Raw genomic sequence first — 20,339 nt, forward strand, 5'->3', positions numbered from 1 at the left:
GTCTAATCTATAGATACCCTCTACACACACACACACACACACACACACACACACACTGTACATAGCACTTAGCATTTCAATTTTGAGAGACTGAGTGGAATTACGTTTCAGATGTCCAGATCCACAGTCATGCTGTGTGGATACCAGCAGCATGCGTGTGTCAGAGTGTATAGTATAGATGTGATGAAAGCAGAGAGCCCAGAGAGGTTTAGTTGAGATAATGATGTGTGCTCTAAAAGGGGCTTCTTAGAGGCAGGGTGGAGACACTAACAGTGGAAAATTACAAGTCTGAAATCATTCGGTCTCCAGGTTTTATAAAAGGGGGGCTCAGCAGGCAGGACAAAGTTGAGCTACCAGATAGCAGAGTTAGGTCTTTGCTTGTCTATATTATTATTTAGAATATCTTAAAAGTTAGGCCAGTCCCTCCTAGCTTACTGCTGTTCCATTTGTATACCTCATACCTCCTATTGATTGCTTTTACAGTTCTTTAGTACACAGTGGTTTATTAAAATATAAAAGATAATTGTATTAGGTAGAGTTTTGGAAAATAAGAAGTCGTATTGGTATATGAGTATACATTCCTTATTGTTACTTGAAATTAGGACCATTTTCCAGAACTCTTTAGTTTCTAATTAGGTCATATCTGCATTGGATATAAGCATACCATGTTGCCAGTTAACACAGGAGTTCATCTGCTCTGGAAAATAAATTGAGCTGAGACAATTAGGGTCAGAAGCTGAAAGCGTAATCAAAATAGGTTTGTGAAATAGACATACAAATGGGTTTGGGAATTTGCCATGATTCAGACCTGGAGTCTTCCTTATATAGAGTCATATCTTTGCACAGATGGATAAATCATTTAGAACCCAAAGTTTTTTGTTTCTTTTTCTTTTTTTATAATAAAAATTGTCTTTGAGAATTTCATACAGTGTATTTTGATCACACTCACATCCCACTCCTCCCCCTAACTCCTCCCAGATTCACTTCCACCTCTCTGTCTACCTCCTCTCAATCTCATCCCCCTCTTTTTACCAGACCCTACTGAGTCCAATTTGGGATGCCCATATCCTCATGGGTGAGGCCAGCTGCTGGAGCATGGTAGACCTACTAGGGCCACACTATTAATTAAACAGATTATATCCCATAGAAGCTATCAGTTGTCAGTAGTTCCTCAGTCAGGGTTGGGAGCTTTGAGCAGAATGGTAACCAGCTTGATTCTGTGCAGATCTGTGCAGACAGCCACAGCTGCTTTATGTTCATGACTGCTCCATTGGACTCCAGAGTCTTTATTGTCAACCAGACCCCCAAAATTATCCATGGCAAAGGTACAAAGTATCAGTTTGTACTATAAAAGAATTCAAATGAAGTAGGCAGCCAGATTCCATTAATAATAGGACTTGTTTACTGGAATCAGTATTAAAAATATTCGTCTTTCATAGGCAGTAGTTTTCTAGAGGGGGGTGTAGACCTTTGATTATTGAAGTTCTCCTATGGTAATGTGTTCAGTTAGACGTTAGGTTCAGCTCACACTTGTGTGTATGCATCAGGTTTACAGGCAGTGAATGAATCAGCATAGCATTTAGATAGCATACTTAACAAATGGATGAATCTACTATGGGAAGAAATTGAGGAATCTTTTCTTTAAGACCGTGGGCTACATTCTAGTTCTCTCCAGCTGGAACATTCCTGTAGAATTATGAAGATTTTAGGAGGCTGGGAACGAGAACTGTCTTAGATTAGTGGTGTTGAACACTTTGGGGCCGAGGATGTAGGTCGGTTAGTAGAATGGTCGCCTAGTGTGTGAGAAGCCCTGAGGTCCTGCAGCATCACATGAGCGAGAGTGGTGGCACACACGTGTCGTTCAGCCTTCAGGAGGTGGGGCAGAGCAGTTCCTCATCTTCTGCCTTTCCAGTTCAAAGCCAGTTTGGGCTGCTTGAGACCATGCCTCAAAAATAAAAGCACCTCTTTTCTTCCTGTTTTATAGCCTTTGACCGTAGATCACACATTTACACTAATGGTGAACTTTTTTAAAACTTGTTTTACCTTTAAAAAAAAAGATTTATGTATGTATGTATGTATGTATGTATGTGTATGAGTATCTGCATGTACACCTTTATTTGAGAAGAGGGCATCGGATCCTACTGTAGATGGTTGTGCACCACCATGTGGTTGCTGGGAATTGAACTCAGGACCTCTAGAAGAGCAGCCAGTGCTCTTAATGCTGAGCCATCTCTCCATCTCTTGTTTACCTTTTAAGGCTACAAAATAACTAAATCCCTAAATCTAGAACTTGAATGGTTTAGCAGTCCCCCTTTCCTCCTCATGGGTGACACTTCTGTTACCTGCTCTAAAATCTTTCTTGAATCCATTTGTCAAAGGAAAACTAATGCTCTAAACTCTTAAGAGATAAAACTTAAGTGTAAATAGTTTGTTTTGCTGTTAATCTCCCACTTAGTATCATTGGCCTGTGATGCTGTGTTTTTCTTCTAGTCTTGTGTCCTTAGTGATATTCGGGGAGATGGTTTCCAGTGTAATGTGACTCTTATACTTGGGGGGATGTAATGACCTTTCTTTCGTTCCTACGTTTCCACAAGCCAGGTGAAGTTAGCTATAATGGGAGTGAGCTCTGGAACCAGCAGTTTGTATGTTACACTTGAGAATGTGATTTTAGTAGAGGCTTTGGTAGTTCCAGAGAATACTGAAATCATCATTATGAGATTTTTTTTTCAAGGTACTCTTATTGCCACAGGTATTTTAGCAGAGAGGTTAAAGACTGTTACTGGTCTTTCATAACCTTCTGTAGCCATGTATTTGTCTTGAACCAAAATATGCTTTACTCCATTGTTGCTGTGTGTGTGTCCGTCCGGATACCTAGTACATAGTCTTTGCATGTAATTAGAAGACTATATCCCTCGAAGGTTTTTTGTTTTGTTGTTTGGTTTGCTTCTTAGTTATGGGAAAGCAGGGTTACAGTTTTGACTCATATCCATGTTCATACCAGTTTATTTGCAAACTTGGTTGCGTGTATTTATTGAGGAATTATAACCTTTTAAGTCCCTGGGAGTCCTGCTAGTAGAGATCATTCAATTCCAACTTAAGAACTTAATTTATTTCCACAAAGCTAAGATGTTCAAGGCAGGTAGAACCATATCAGACCTAAATTATTTTAACATTTGATCCAAGATGGAGATTGGAATATAGAGAATAGCTTTAGAGATTTTATAATCATTTTAGTAGCACATTCTACAGAAGCCTACTATGCTGAGAACCTTCCAGAACAAACAACCATTAATAAAGGTAAATTTGTGCTGCCATCTAAAACATACGGTATGTCTTTAGAGATACAGCTTGTTTCTACTTTACTCAATAGCATGCTTGATTGATTAAGCCTCTTTCTTACTGTATGTATATGTATTGTTGTCTGTATCGTTCTAAAGTTTGTCTCAGTACTGTGGCATGTTAGGTAGAAGTCAGTGCCACACTGTAGCTTACAGATTTAAGTCTGAGGAGTTGTGGTGTTATCTCAATAAAATACTTTATTGAGCTGGCATTCCTATAATCCCTTCTACTTCAGAGGCCAGTATGGGCAGATTGTAAGCTTAAGGCTAGTCTAGACAGTTAAGTAAGAGCCCGTCTGAAACACACACACACACACACACACACACACACACACACACACGAACAAAACAAAGATACCCCACATGTATATACACATAAACGTGCACACACACACACAAATCCCAAACATGCACACATACACAAAAAACCAAACCCCCATTCCTCTACATACACTAAGAAAAAACAAAACAACCCAAAATTGAAATACACACATAAAACTAAAACATTGAGAAACTTTTTCATATTTCTATTTTGTTTACATTCACAGCAAATATATCTTCTTCTAAATCCACAGAAATAGGTACTTTGATATGAAACATAAAAGATATAAATTTTTCATTTGCTTGTCTTCAATATGTTCTTTTTCATTGAAGGGTATAGTCATGCCAGCTAGCATATGTCTTTAATCTTAGCACTTAGGATCTGGAGGCAGGAAGATGATTTCAAAGCCAGCTCTGGCTACTCAGCAAGGTTGAGACCAGGTTGGGCTGCATGAACCCTGTCTGCAAAAATTGTCATATTTTGGTGTGTGTGTGTGGTTTATGCTCTCAAAGGTCAGAAAAGGGTACCTGGTCCCCTGGAGCTGGAATTACATAAGTTGTGAACCACCCAACATGGGTGCTGTGGCTAGAACTATAATCCTCTACAAGAACACTTAATCTCTGAGCCATTTTTCCAGCCCCTGTTTTGTCTTGTTTTGATAGAGGGTCTTGCCATGTAGCCCAGGCTGGCTGCATACTCAAAATCTGCCAGGCTCTTTGCCTATTGTTGTTGCTGGGAATTGAACCTAGGCCTGTATACATGCTTTTTTCCCCCCTCTTCCTTTAAATTATTAAACCATGCCCAAGGTTAGGAAAATACTGTGTTATTGACCTATATCACCAACCCATGTTTTATTTTTAAAATCTGGTTTATTTCAGCATGCATATAATCCATGAATTCTCCTCGAATAATGGACTTCATTTGGTCTTTATTGGTGGAAATTTTATTAGCACTACATCAGCCTTATCGTGAATTATTTGTGGAACATTTGGCCAGTGTTAGTTCTGAGTTTTTTCTTTATAAGCTTTCACAGCTCTTAGGAGTTGTCACTAGTCTGAAGCTTCTTTTTGAAAGTAATTAGTCCTCAAATTCCTCGGATACATTTTTGTGAAATCAGTTTTGTAAAATAAGTCATGGACCCTATAGTTATGTCCTATCTAAATATAATATGCTGAGGGACCAGAAGGGAATACAGAATAGTTCTTTGGGTTTTAAATGACTTTGCATATGTATGTATACTTTCTGAAAATTAGTTTTCTGAAGGGACATGAGCAGCATTAAGTGTCTGTTGATTGACTTGAAAGTTGTCTCATTGTTGGAGAGCTGACGCATAGACTAAAATCATGTGATATATTATTTTGTGGAAAGTGGCATGACTGTTTAAGTATTGCTTTTAGACAAACTCTCTTAAGATGTATCCTAAATATGTGCTACCTTATATCAATTTCTTGTTTTAAATTGAACTAATATACTAATCATATATTTTAAAGTTTTTGCAAACTTATTTCCTTGAAAGAATAAAGGTTGGTTTGATTGTCACTATATAATTGAACACACATTTTTATCTGTAACAATTGAGAGAGGCAAGTCAGATCAGCCATGTTCTTGCTACTTGATGTTATTTCTACATGAGATTAACTTGTAGATGACTTACACATGCTTAACTTTTTAATTCTCTTTTTTCTCCTTTTCTTAAAGATGATACTTGTTGATGCCACTGTTATCATCCTCGTAGCAGAAGATAGTCCTACTGAGAAAATGAGCACTTTGATCATTCAGTCTTTGAACTTTAACCTTTGACTGGAAGTGACCTATAGGCAATGAAGACTACTTCCTTTTACTGCATTTTTACTCGTGTGCATTCTGGGCGCATGTTGATCGCTGGCTCAGTCCAGGCAACTGACATGCTTTTATATTAGTCATACAGTATTAATGCAGGTGTCAGGAAATGTCAAATATAATTCCATTTTTTATTTTTATTTTTTTAAGCTTTTGGAAAAGTTCCAGGTCCTCATGTATTGTGCAATAACAGTGACTTCCTCGGTGGTTTGGGGACGTTCATTGCCGGCAATGGACGTTGATACAGGAAGAGTTTTCTTAACTCCTGCCACTTGGTGATTAATGCATGATAGGGCCTATGAAATGAATTTATCGGTTATTGTGGGATTATAAGGAAAGTGAGGGATCCAACATTACATTGAAAGTCACCCCAACCGTTTATATTTGGATTCTATGCACTGTGATCCTAAGGCTAACAGCATGAAATAACATGCATCTTTAAAGGACCGTAAGAAAGATCATTGCGTATTTATTTAATTGTTTATATCTGCTGTCAAATTGTTTTGACATGGAAAGTTTTCAAGGAACATTGGCAGAGAGGTACAATATGTTATCCCTATGGTGAAAATAAATTCATTTGTTGTACATAGTCCTCAATCTCTGAAGTAAAGGTGTGAATAATATAGGGTGTGAATGGTTTAACCAAGGCTTTATTTTGGAAGTAAAAAAAAAAAAACACGGCAGTGATGCTTAAGTTACCGCCATCCATTATTTGGGCCTGTTATTTTTCCCCAGTATGTTACACTCTGTTACTTCCTGCTAGCCATCAGCATGAGCCCTATGCCTAAACACTATTTCTTTATTTATGTTTGGAATCCATGAACATTTTTGTTTGTAATCTTGTTTCTTTTGTTACATTTTAAGTTGTTTGAATGTTACAGTACTTTAATTGAAAGACTTTTGTCAAGTTTTTTTCTTGTAAATTTTCTTTACTTGTATCATCTTGTCCTTCAATCCTGTACCCTAAAATGAGAAATACATTTTTGACAGAGGCTTAATGTTTTAACAAAAGAGTGTGGACATTTTTATTTTAAGATTTTGGCAAAAGAACACTATAAAATGATAGGTTTGCTTATTTGTTTCACACAACCATACAGGTTTTCTTGGAAGAATTTGTTTTGTTTGTTGAAAAGATTTTGCTTACAGCTAGATGAAGTTTTTCTGTCTGTCTGTCTGTACCTGTCTGTCTATCTATCTATCTATCTATCTCTATCTAATCTATAATACAGTTGTTGGAAAGGTTCCATTCTAAGTACCATGTACCATGTAAGTTAATGATGCTACAACTAGGTCTTTTTAAGAAGCAATTAATGTATTTTATAAATTAACTTTTCACATATGCAAGATCTGTTTCTATGACAATGTTATTTTTACTAATGCCTTACTGTTGCACTCTTTTTGAATATCCTTCCGTGACTATATTAATTAATTTGGGCTTAAAAATGAAAGCCAATTGGCTGAAAGGTCTGACATATGTACCCCCATAAAATCATCCAATTGATAATTGGTAAAGAATATTTTAAAAATTGTTTTTAATCTCTGTGTAGATGACATTTTGTAGCTTTGTACATATTGTTAATTAAGGGCATATAATTTTACACTCTAAAAGTATAACTGCTGAACTCAGGGGTGGGTAGACTTCAAAAATATGTCTGCTGTAGAAATAACTTGAAAAAAAAAATTAAAACCATGGCCAGCCACCAAATTGTGGACACTGTTTATACTGCTAGGTAGCAATGATCATTTTTTAAAGATTATAAACATTTTTCTTCTCTCTTGACTGGGTATACATAAGTTCTCACAGTCATCATTATTAGTTTTATTAGTTGGCCTATTTAACACAAAAAAAATCTATAACTTCTTTGTTTTCACTGCTTTTAATGTGAAAATTACAGCTGTAAATGAGGTGTTCCCATGTTTTCTGTTACTGCTCTAAAATGCTAATTAATGTGATCTTTTTCAGGGTGGGGTGGGGCAGTACAGGGGAATTCTTCTCTGTGTTCATAGTCCTAACTAAAATCCTTTCATAAGAAGTGACCTGTGACGTTTATTCACCAAAGGAATTAATACACCAGGTCAAGCATTCAGTGCTATAGTGTAGAGTAATAGCTTCAGTTGCGTTTTTATAACTTTTAATATACCTCTGTATATACAGATACTATAAACTAGATTAAAATGAAATGAGGGGGGACCAAACAATTTTAGTTAATTTTTGATTCCAAGTGAAGAAAATAAGAACTATTAATAATTCATAATCAGATTAACATTACTCCCTTGAATTTAGGAATCACTGAAAATTCTTTTACACTTCCATATAATTATTTTACATTATTAAAAGACGTAAGATGTGTATGTGGTTCATTGTTCAGTTGAAGGCAAGTTGTGGCTTTCAATAAAACAAATATTTTGCTGTAACATATTATTGAAAGAGAACCGGAATTACAAGAAATTTATGTGGAATTTGCTGAGTTCATTCCCTCCTCCTGCATCCCCGTCACTGAGTACTAGCTTGCAACATTATATTTTACACTTAGCGGCTATGTCTATCTGTCTCTCTCTCTGACACACATTTATTTCAGGCCATTCTCCTGTTTTGCCAGTTTGTTTTAAAGGTGTGATACTTGCAGTCCCTTCTTTGTGTAGTTAAGAACTTGGCACCCTTATGAGTATAGACAAATGCTATAGGTTATGGAGAAAGGTTATTTTCAGTTTTGTGGGAAAATTTTGTAAACACAGATTTTGTGGCTGTTCTCTTCAGGAGTTAATATTTACTTCTATCTATAGAACATATAATGTGTAATTATCTCTTTAGCCAGCAGGGAAATAAAGCATTTTTAAGCCCTAGGAGAAAGGGATGATAGCTTATATGTAGTCCACAGTCCAACTGGAGAAGGACGGTAATTATGTTGCTTTGAGTTCATATATAGGTATTTATTAGGAAGTAACTAGGATGGTTTACTATTTTCTCCTTCTGATTTTAAATATATGCAAATACACACATATATCATTAATTACCTACAATGGTTAATAACTTCTTGAGTTTCTAAAACATATCTAGTGACTGGTTTGTTCAAGCAAAGATAAATTGACAGTAATGAAAATGATTAGTGATATGAAAATGGTGTGTAAATATGTTATTTCTAGTAATGAAGTCCTTTTTTAAAAAGCCTATTGTTTTTGAGAATTGCGATACTTAAAACTTCTTAGAAGTAGAGTAGAAGAGGAGGTACTGTGTTTTCAAAGGTTTTTTGGTTGTTTTTTTTTTTTTTTTTAATAAAAACATTCAGTGTCACTAGGTCTCAGCTTTCATGGTTACTGCTGCTTATATTTCTCATTTTTATTAGTTTTTTTTTTAATATGTCTTTGTTGAAGACCTAAAAGTTTATAATTATGTTTAATTGTATATGCCTGTAAATTGATTTTCAAAAAGTACCTTTCTGAAGATTCATTATCAATCTGCAGGTCTGAGGGTGTCACTCAGTGGCAGCTGCCCTGGAGAGGCCCTGAGCCCCATTTGTACCACCACAGAGCCCAGCAGTCAGCCAGCCACAGAGCCCAGCAGTCAGCCAGCCACAGAGCCCACCAGTCAGCCAGCCACAGAGCCCACCAGTCAGCCAGCCACAGAGCCCACCAGTCAGCCAGCCACAGAGCCCACCAGTCAGCCAGCCACAGAGCCCACCAGTCAGCCACCTCCCAGTTGGGTATTGCGCCAGGACCTCTAATGCCTTGACATAGTTGGCATTTTCGAAGGTGTCTGTTGCAGCAGCTCTCCCAACCTTATTGTTGACCTTGGGTCTTAGCCTCCCTGTCTGTCACCTCCTTACCCTTCTTCTCACAGATACTCCATGTCTTCCACAGTTTCCTTTTCTGACTCAGAAGTTAGGTTTTTGTTTTTTTTAAAGTTAGGCAATCTAGAGAAGGAAGATAGTTAAAATTACATTTGAAAAATTTTAAGAAATTAAGAAATACTTTCTATAAATAAAACACATGCCATTTTTTGTACCTAACTTGATTTCATCAGCAGGTTGCTAAATGTGTTGAGTAATTGACAGAAAAGCTGTGAGCTGTGGTTGAATTTCTCAGTAGTGGCATGGAGGTTTCTACTGGTTTCCTTGTAGATAGAGACGCTTCCAGAGTCTATTTCTCACATTAGTTAAGTTGTTTTTACATTTAAATGTGGTGTTATTTTTCTGAAATCATTTGTGGGTGACTCTTTTCTCAGCATAAATTGTTGATTAACTCAAAGACAGGGTTTTAGGCATCCTTCTCTTTAGAGGCGTAGCCATCAGTCTGACTGTCAGACTTGGCTCTCTGCTAGTGCTCATCTGCTAAGTGAGGTAATAGTTGTAATTTCAGTTCTCAGACTTCTTATTGGTACTTACATTGGCTGTTCGTCTCTGAGTGATGATAAGATTGTCTTAAGAACTTCTGTCAATAAAGTTGTGTTTGGCTGCTTTGATTGTGTGAAGGGAAGGCCCGAGTGGCGAGAGTCTCTCCAGCCCTCAGATCTGCACTGCACTGTGGGGAGCTGGCGGGGAAGGAGAGTCAGCTCTGGCTCTCTCTGGGCACACAGCCTGGGTTTTCAAGACTAGTTGATGCAATCATGTAAGTTGTTTTTTCAAAGACAAACCATACTGAAAACTCTTTCTGGACTTTCTGTGACACGTAACTTGTCATAGTCTCTGGTCTATGGAAAGACTGACAACTCCACTGTCTTAAAGCCTGAAAGAGGACTGAGATTTTTATCAGATGCCGCAAAGGTGCAAATGTCTTCATAACAACAGCACATTCAAATAAATGCAAATTGTCAGGCACATAGTAAAGATTTATTTGAGTGGAATTAATTACGTAGTAGTCAAGAATTAAGTACATGTTCAGGTCAAATTGAATTTTTTCATTTTATTGCTGCCGTAATTCATTTGGTTCACAATATATATTGTGCATTTGATTAGGAATGGAAGCTCATGCTTGAGGATTTGAATAGGGTGGGTATATATATTTTATAAATACAAATTGCAAAAGTATGTAAAGTAACTACTTTTTAAATAGAATGTAAATGTTAAGACAGACAAATTTGTTATCTATTTTTCAATACATGTACAAACTTTTTGTTAGTTGAACATAGGTTACTTTGTGTGCTTTATGGAACTGAGTAACTTTTAATAATAAAGCAGCTGTCATTTGCTCTCCCCATCCCCGTATACTTGAATACTAAATTGGATAAGTACTAAGAGTTCTATAGTTTATAATAATGTACAGTTTAATTTGTGTAGTGGTTCTTGTATATAAAAGCCTACTATTTAAAGATGATGGAAACAAAGCCGGGCGGTGGTGGCGCACGCCTTTAATCCCAGCACTCGGGAGGCAGAGCCAGGCGGATCTCTGTGAGTTCGAGGCCAGCCTGGACTACCAAGTGAGTTACAGGAAAGGCGCAAAGCTAAACAGAGAAACCCTGTCTCTAAAAACAAAAACAAAACAAAAGATGATGGAAACAAATAGCATCTATTTCCAAAATGAGTGCACGGCATGAAGGGTATCGCTAAAGTTGCTTGTCCATAGATGGTCAATAGTCAGTGTGTGTGTGGGGGGGGGTACTTTATGTTTCAGTGCAGCACATCCTGGCCAGGTATTATGCCCGTGCCTGTGACCCTGGCTACTGTGCAAACACTTGAAGATTATCATCTATAATTCAAGACAGCCTGGTAATTTAATAAGACCTCCCCAAAATTTAAAAGGACTGGAGATGTAGGTCAGCACTGTCTCCTGCCTAGCCTCAGTCCCTAATCCTGAAACTGAACAAAACATAAATCTTACTAAAGAGTGGCAGGGCAAACTAGGTGTGGTGTCACATGTGAGTTTGAGGTTAGCCTGGTCTACATAGTTCCAGGACAGCCGGGGGTGGGGGATTAGAAATTGAGACCTGGACACTTTGAGTTACCGTGACTCTGACGTTGCTTAACTTAGAAGTGTTATGGTTAAGGGCACAATATAAAGAGTTCTGGATGCTTTTCTGAGTGTACAACTGGTCAGCTAACTAAGATGATTCTTGAAGCTACAAGAAGAGAGAAGGAATTGAGCAGAAGGTTTGTTGCTACATCTGACTCCAGGCAGCGAGTGTCCTTGAACTATTCTTTTCCTCAAGGGACCTGCTGGTCTGCAGAACACCTTAGTCATCTTCTATCAGCATGCTGCTGTTGCAGCCCTTAACTAGATAAGCAGATGATTGGAGAAATGCATCAGCTTGCTCTTCCTTTGCTGTTCTCCACAATCCTTAAGGTAGATTCTGCTTCTCATAGGAGGTCTGACTTCCTCCACTAGTGTAGACTGCTGTGAGTCTGTGTGCGTTGAACTATTGGAGTCCCTCCCCAACGCTAGTGCATTCAGACAGAGGCAGCGTGCAGTCCAATGAAAACACAACTGAATTGAAAGGTCAGGTGATAGCAAACGCCAGCACCACAGTTTTCTACTTCTGCCTGCAGTGTTATGTTTCTGCCCTGGCGGAAATCCCTAGAAGAGTTTTTTGATTGGTTATGTTATTTTAAAAAGTATGGTTGGATTAGTGCAAGGCGCATACATGGGACAATCTGTGTGTCTTATTCAGGAAGGGACACCAGTAATTCTCCTTAGGAAAAGGAGAGTAAAAATCCAGGATAGAAAGCACCTTTTCATGTCTACCTCACCTTTGAGGACACTGTAGGTGACCATGTATCATTGGGCAAGAACCTGAGTATGGATAACTATGTCCTGTGTATATTTAACTCAACATGAAAAAACTTTGAATCTCTACTCTTACTCCAATAAAAGCAAGTTTCTACCTTTCCTGTTGTAATTTAATGGCAGTGTTTTCTGTTCTGATTACTGAAAGAATCTGACATTTCACCCAATCCTTTCTCACGTTTCTTATCAAATCTTAGTGGATCTAGCCTTAAAACATCTCCCTCTCTCCAGTTCCCTGGCCTTTTTGGGTGTTCAGCACCTGCCTAGAGTTCCCAGGCTGCTCTTGGTTACTACCAAGCTTTGTTCCAAAGTCGTAGTAACATAAGACTTACTATATAGTGCTAATGTTCTTGGCTCAAAGGACCAGCATCTGCTTTTCTTAAAAAAAAAAAAAAAAGAAAAGAAAAAGAAAAAGAAAAGGTTTATTTTTACTATGTATGAAAGTTTTGTGTGTGTGCCCTCATACATGTTTATATACGTGTGCATCATGTTTGGGCAGCACCTGCAGATGAGCGTTCTGAATTTCTGAATCATTCTGAGCTGCTATATGGGTACTAGGAACTGAATCTAAGTCCTTTGGAAGAGCAGCAAGGGCTTTTAACACCCGAGCCATCTCCAGCCCCTAGCATCTGCTTTTCTACCTGGAGGTTGTGGTACTTTAACGTTCAACTAGTAAAGCTGAGTCATCCTGTCCTGTCTTCCCTCCCTCCTACACGTCATGTATCCTGTGTCCTCTGGTCATAGGTAGACCACTGTAATTGGATTGGTGATCCCAGCCCATAAGAGATAGTACTTAGCATATTGGTTTTTAATATGTATTGAATTGATTATATTTGTATCTTTTTAAAAAAAGATTGATTTGTTTATGTATGAGTATTTTTGTCTGCATGCTTGTACACCAGAAGAGGATGTCTGAACCCATGGGACTACAGTTGTAGACAGTTGTGCTCCATATGCATGCTGGGAATTGATCTCAAGACCTCTGGAAGAACAGCCAATGCTCTTCAGCACTGAGCCATCTCTCTTGCCCTATACTTGTAGCTTTAGTCTTGTCTTTTTGAGAGAAATATTCAGGTGCTACCTGTTTTAACTAAATACCCAGACCACCATGTAGAGTCGAGGCAGCCAAACGGTTCCCTTCTTGTCCCAGAGAGCTTGAGAAATTTGCTCTTAAATCATTAATACATTGATTTTTGCCTGTTTGGATAAGTGTTTATCATATCATTACCTTATCCCAGAGGCAAATTGCTTGCCTTGAGTTATTCATAGATAAGATAGGTGTTTTAAACTCAACACATTCAGGGAACAGTAAATCATAAAACTGATCCACATTAAACCGATACTTGCTCAGCTGATGATCTCATTGGCCAGGTAGGGTAGCATGTAGGAGAGGACACAGATCTTGAAAAGGCTTATGTCATAAGGGAAGTAAGTAAACTACATTGTGGAAAAGTCTGATATTCCCTGCCCCCCCCCCAAGCTGTAGGTAAACGCCAGCATCTGAGACGCACAGGAATGAATTGTTTGCAAACTGTAAGTGCTGTAGGTGAGTTCCAGGCAGTAGCCAAGGTCAGAAGTACAGAGGCTGGTGGACAGCAGCAAGGTGAAGAAGGTAAGTGCAGTGGTGTGGCAGGTTGTCTGCAGGGGAGTGGAGAAACGGGATGGAAGCAGGTTCAGGTGATCAATTCAGGTCTGTAGTGGAGACGGAGTCTTTATTTCCACTGGCTGAGTTGAGGCCAACTCAAGCTGCTTGTGTGCTCAGGACATTTTTCAGTTTGGGAGGAGATCTCTCTGAAGTAGAGCCACCGTAAAGCAGTGACAGAAAGTAAAGCCCAGAATATGTCCCAAGTGACTTCAGGCCACTGGCACGACATCCCACCCAACAAGCCAGGCGCACACCTTTAATCCCAGCACTCGGGAGGCAGAGCCAGGCAGATCTCTGCGAGTTCAAGGCCAGCCTGGGCTACAGAGTGAGTTCAAGAAAGGCGCAAAGCTACGCAGAGAAACCTTGTCTCGAAGAAAACAAAACAAAACACAATAACAAAAAACCATTTGAAAAGCGTTGATTCTGTAGAGCAGTGGTTCTCAACCTTCCTAGTGCTTTGACTTTTTAATATCGTTTCTCATGTTGTGGTGACCCCAACCATAAAATTATTTGCATTGCCACTTCATAACCAGTTTTGGTACTGTTCTGAATTGTGATGTAAATAACTTTTCCAATGGTGTTAGGTGACCCCTGTGGTGGTTTGACCCCTAGGGGTCGTGGCCCACAGGTTAAGACCCACTACAGTAGTGCTCCATCACTGAGTATGCCAGCACCGAGTCAGACTCCTTGTACCAGCGGGATTCAAGGAAACTCACGTCTGAAATTAGACTAGAACATGGGCACTGACTGCAGTGTGTTCTGGAAGCAACAGTCAATCTGATCACCACAAAGTCGTTTCTTCTAAACTGAAACCCGACTAGCATCTGCCACAGACTGATTTGTGTCCTCCAACAGCTAGGAAGTTAAGTTCTGGCTCTACTCAAGGGGAGAGGTGGTTGAAGATGCAACTTACCTGACGTCATGTTGGAGTGGCGGGGGCTCTTTAAATGTTCCTAGTAGGTTATTGACTTTTACTATCCTTTGAGCTAGATACTCCCTCAAATCCCCACCCCCCCCCAACTCTGCCTTGTCCCCAGCCACTTACTACTGGCTTCTGGCTCTGTCGGTCTGTCTGTCTTGTGAACCATGTGAGCCTGCCTGGTGCCCACAGAGGCCACTTGCCTGCCTTGCCAGCTAATTGAAGAAACAATACACTCAGACTTAGGTCTTTGGAAATGGTAATGGAGTGAAAAACACACTCTCACGGAAAGAGGGCTCCACTCACCCAGCCTCCTGCCAGCTCCACAAGTTCAAGGCCTGATCGGACAAGCACTCATATACTGGTTCAAAACTAGGTACAAGCGTGAGGACCTGTGTTAAACCCTGAAACCCATGTAAAAATTCTGGGTGTTGTGACATACTTATAATCTCTCAGCATTGGGAAAGCAGAGACAGGAGAACCTTTGGGGCTCATACCTAGCCAGGGAGCCTAGCTTAGTGAGTTTGGGGCCAGTTGAAAGACCCTGTCTCAAAAGAGGTGGTGTCATCTAAAGATGATACCAAGGTTGTCCTCTGGTTTCTACTCATACTCAGATGTTTCGAAAACATGTTTTATGGCAGAGACAGGAGAGCATCCCTATAGCCTGCCTTGATTGGGTGCTTGTTTAGTGTCACTGTTTTGAGGCAGGGTGTCACCCAGTCACCAAACTGGCCTTGAGTCCCTGGGATCCAACTGGCGAGGCTGCCTCCCCAGATTCTTACAGTCACATAAATATTCAGATACTTTGATCATTGTTTTATAGTTTGAAGATTTTCAGAGATGCTTCCTGCAGTAACAAGAACTGATGGTACTAGTGGAATAATGTGTGAGGGAGATGGAACTTCTCTGTGGGGGTGAGAGTTTTTCAGGTTGTTGCTTGGCTCCAGCACTTCCTTGCAGGTACCTCAAAGGCACACTTAACAACATTTCATGTTGACATTCTGCATATGTCAGTTTTAGAAAGGTTTTGCCATTTTAAACAAGCTTGGAAACATAAGTGCACATGATTTTTGTTGCATGTCATAATTTGATCTGTGTAGTTGGTTTTGTTTGTGTGTTGTTGTTAAAGCATGCTTCCAACCATCGTGTGGCTTCTTTGTTTCTTAGGCCACTGTGTATTACTCTTCATCCTAGCAAGAACATGCCCAAATCTTTGATTTACAGCATCTTAGCTAAGCCCGTGTTTACAGCATGCCTTTAAAATTTGCAGCTTAGCATGATATATATATAAACTATCATACTAATATCTGTCAAAAAATCAAGGTAATATTACTCAAGCCATCTCCCAATACTAGCTGCTTTATTTTAAAAAAAAAAATTGGGGGCCTGGAGTGATGGCTCAGGGGTTAAGAGAACTTGTTTGCGTTTGCAGAAGACCTGGGTTCAACCTAGCCCTCACATGATGGCTCACAACCATCTATAACTTGAGTTCCAGTGGATCTGATATCTTTATGACTTCTTTGGGCACCAGAAGTGCATGTGGTACACATAAATATTTGCAGACAAAACACTCATACATAAATAAGTTTTTAAAATTTTTTTAAAGAGATGTTAGTTTTTGCAGTGCAACAGTTTATAGATCTCAATGATTATTTCAGCTCTGTTTGAATGGTTGAATTCCTCATTTCATTTTTGTATGTTGAAAGACACTCCAGTAGAAGAGTTAGATGTCACAGAGGGATGTGAGGTGGGATCAGTGGCTGCATTATTAGGACACGTGTTTCTCGGCTGGCCCTGGCCCCTGGGCAGGACAAGAGCTCATATCCTTTAAGATCCACCTTTGTTCTAGAATAAGTTGCCCATGGGCAGTGAGCAAGCTTCCCAGGGGGAAACCTTATGGACTCTAGCCTTCTAAAACCATAAGCCAGAAGAAATGCTTCAAAGGTTTCTCTGAGTCATAGTGTTTTATCCCAGCAACAAAAATGTAGCTAATACACTACCCACATTGGCTTTCCTGTACTTCCCTTCATGCTCAAATCCACATTGTGGCTTGGTTTCTCCAGCTCAGACTTCTGGATCGTTCACAAACTAACCTGCTAACAGTCCTCTCGCCCTCCTAACTGCAGTGTCTGCTTCCTGGAGGTGCCAGACCACTACAGTTGGCACTGGGTGGGTGCAAGGAAAAGTTAAGCTGGGGCTTAGAGACACTCACTCATTAACTGCTTAACGAGGACTCCATCACATATTGCATATGGAGTTTGAAAAGTCCCTGCTATTGGTATCTTGTGACTTGTTAACACAACTTTCACAAATGACAGCCAGGTATGGTGGTTAATACCTATAATCTGTATACTCAGGAGGCAGAGACAGGATGATCACAAGTTCAAGGCCCATCTGGGCCAGCTACATAGTGAGATTTTCTCACAAGAATAAGTAACTTATCAGTGGTAACTTGGAAGAAAACTTATAGTGGGGGGAGGAGGGAGGGTTAAGAGGGAGGGACTAATTTCAACAGTATAAAGTTTGAAAAGCATGGCTGACAATGAATACAAGGACTCTAGGTGACCACTATCTTGCTGTATGTCCATATGACCTCTGTATTGATAGAAGATAACAACCACATTGGAAATTCGGACTTCAAAACATAATAATAGTGAGAGAGATGGAATTTAATATATAGCATCCCCTATAGAGGGATAATGAAAAGTTGAGAGCAGTTAAACTATCAAGTGTGAACAACATAAGGTCTTCTGGGTAGCTGCCAAAGTCACCTTTCACAGAAGTGTAAGAAAAACTACAGTCCTAGAGCTGGCAGATTGTTCAACAGAGTGTGCTCAGCATGTAGAAGGCCCTGGGTTCAGTCCCCACCAGCAAAACAAAAGGCTGAAGTCTCAGGATTCAAGATACCCAGCTTCATCAATGCTTGGATGCCAGATGAAGCAAATCTGTTATGTAAAGGTCAAGGCCCGGGTTCGGAAAACTTGTGCTGTGGAATAATCCTCTTAAACACTTGAAAGATTTGTCACTCGAATTGGTTTAATAAAACACTGATTGGCCAGTAGCCAGGCAGGAACTATAGGCGGGGTGACCAAACTGGAAAGAGGAAGGCTGGAGTTGCCAGCCAGACACAGAGGAAGCAAGATGAGAATATCATACTGAGAAAAGGTACCAAGCCATGTGGCTAAACACAGATAAGAATTATGGGTTAATTTAAGTATAAGACCTAGTTAGTCATAAGCCTGAGCTACTGGCCAAGCATTTCTAAGTAATGTTGAGTCTCTGAGTGGTTATTTGGGAACTAGTGGGCAAGAGAGAACCTTCTGTTTACAAACTTGAGACCGTGGCATATAGGACTGAGCTGTTTGGATGCAGGGCTCCAAAGATTTTGGTTTTCTTGACTCCTCTGAAGTTCTACAGCTTGTGGAGGTGCCTCATGCCTCCCTACTGAAAGTACATCCCTGTCTTTCCCTCTGAGATCTGTTAGTGCCCCTCCTTTTCTACTGGCCAGGTCTATACATAGGTTTAAGTCACATCATAATGCATCTGGGACACACTGAGCTGATGTTCCTAGGACCTAAGGGCTTATCTGTGGGGCTGGGTTTTGTAGATACTTGAACAGTGTCTGGGACATAAGGATGGTTATCACATGCAAGTGCTCAAGGCATGGCACAAATTCCCTGAAGCAGATCCTAGAAGTCAGAAGAAAAATCTGCCCACACTAAGCCAAGTTCAATACCTGAGTTGTCATAGAAGGTATTAGAAAAATTAAAAGGCTTTAAGAGCCTGCTGGAATGGAAGTATAAGAAGTCAGAATCAATGGATTTTGTTCTGTAAGATGGCACATTGAATCAGTTTCTTTTCTGTTGCTCTGATAAATGTACCATGACTACTGCATCTTGTAAAAGATTGTTTGGGCTTACAGTCCTAAAGGGTCAGAGTCCACAATGGCTAGGACAGCATAGCAGCATGCACTAGGCATAGCAGCAGAAGCAGAAAGCTGCACTGCGGCGCGCCCCGACCAGCGGGGAAGCAAGACACGACTCCAAGATTCTTCCTCTATCACGGTTTATTGAACGCTGCTTGGTTGTGGCTCATCGGGAGAGCTGGTGTGGGAAGAGGGCCCCGGGCGCCGGGGCAAGCTGGCTTATATGCAGGTTCTGGGGGCGGAGCTTGGGCGGTAAGCTGATTGGTCAGTACTATATGGGGTGATACCACGTCAAGGTTGCATCAGCCTTCGGGCGGGAGAGCGACACGTTAGCATTCGGGATAAACAGGAAACCAGCGCCATCTTGTAATGGCGTTTGAGCCAGCGGACTGCTGCAGTTCCCCCTTTTTGTTTTTGGCAACCCAGAGCTAGGAGTCTCCTCATGATGAGCTTCCTGCTCGATGGGCGAGTGCTGAGTAGGAGGAACAATGATACTCTCTAAACGGGTGCAATGAGCAGAGCTCTCCGTGTGCAGGAGCAGTATCATAGGCTTCCTAATCGGGTGCAATGGGCAGAGCCCTCCGAGTGCAAGGACAGCCTACAGTTCCCTCAGCTGGGCCAACCAGATACTTGGGGAACCGCCAGCATCCAGGGCGGCCATAGCTTTGAGCATAAGTGTACGCTCTGTACGATTGCGCTTTATCAACCTACAGAGGATCCAACCCAGTATGACTAGACCAATCAAGCCCACTGTTCCCATCGCCCACACCCCAGCCCATTCCTTCACATAAGATGCAGCTGTGACCAAAAAATCAGTAAATTCTCCCAAGGTGGTCAAATGAGCACGCGTCTGATTTAGGGCAGCAATAGAGGCGGTGAAATTCAATTGTAACATTTCAAATTCTCTTGACCAATTGCCAGCCAAATATCGCCCTAGAGTAGCAGATTCATTCAAAGAAGCGGAATAAGGAGTAACACACATAACAGCTGTGCGATAAACACAACTCATAGAAATTATCTCAAACATCCTATTAATCTCATCCTGAATGATGTCTATCCTTTTATTAGCAAACAAAATCCCTGAGGCCAAGTGTTTATTAATCCTTTCCTGTTGTGCCAAGGACATTGCAGTGGAGGATACCACCGTATTAAGTGTATTAACGGTGGACACTTGATTTGCCATGGCAACCCCCGCTGTGACTGCGGCCGTGGCAGAGATAGCAACAACTGCAACAATGGCAGCAGTGATGCCAAAATCTCTCTTGACTCTAAACAAATTAACTATGGGAAAATTTCTGGGATCTATTTTAACTGGAACCGGCACATAAACAGGCAATCGAACAACTAAGGCTTTTCTATGACGTGCATTCCAGCATTGACTTAAGAGACATAAATCTCCAGTCTTGCAACGAAATGTAGAGTTGCTCAGAATAAAGAAAAAAGGGGCTTAAACACATACAGGACAGCAATTTGTTGACGAATGGTAAGAACACTATTATTTATGCTACCAGTCACATTAGACAACCAATAATTCGCACCCTGCAACAAGGTGATCGGTGTTAAATCAACCCAGGTCCCTAAATTATTCTGCCAAATGCTCATATCCCAGGGATACCCTGCCAGACTTTTGTTGT

At 40.3% G+C, this 20,339-nt stretch overlaps 1 protein-coding gene across 3 annotated transcripts in view; it reads left to right on the forward strand.

Moving 5' to 3' along the window:
- Nucleotides 1-6,409, forward strand: part of Ube2w (ubiquitin conjugating enzyme E2 W) — a 50,761-nt gene extending 44,352 nt beyond the window's left edge. For all 3 annotated transcript variants that reach the window (XM_059253984.1, XM_059253986.1, XM_059253985.1), the window contains one exon: nucleotides 5,359-6,409. In XM_059253984.1, the coding sequence (XP_059109967.1) occupies nucleotides 5,359-5,372 (14 nt within the window). In that variant the 3' untranslated portion in view covers nucleotides 5,373-6,409. The remainder of the gene's footprint in view (nucleotides 1-5,358) is intronic.
- Nucleotides 6,410-20,339: the final 13,930 nt, after the last annotated feature.

The sequence above is a fragment of the Peromyscus eremicus genome, chromosome 2 (assembly GCF_949786415.1).
Source record: "Peromyscus eremicus chromosome 2, PerEre_H2_v1, whole genome shotgun sequence".
Lineage (NCBI taxonomy): Eukaryota > Metazoa > Chordata > Mammalia > Rodentia > Cricetidae > Peromyscus > Peromyscus eremicus.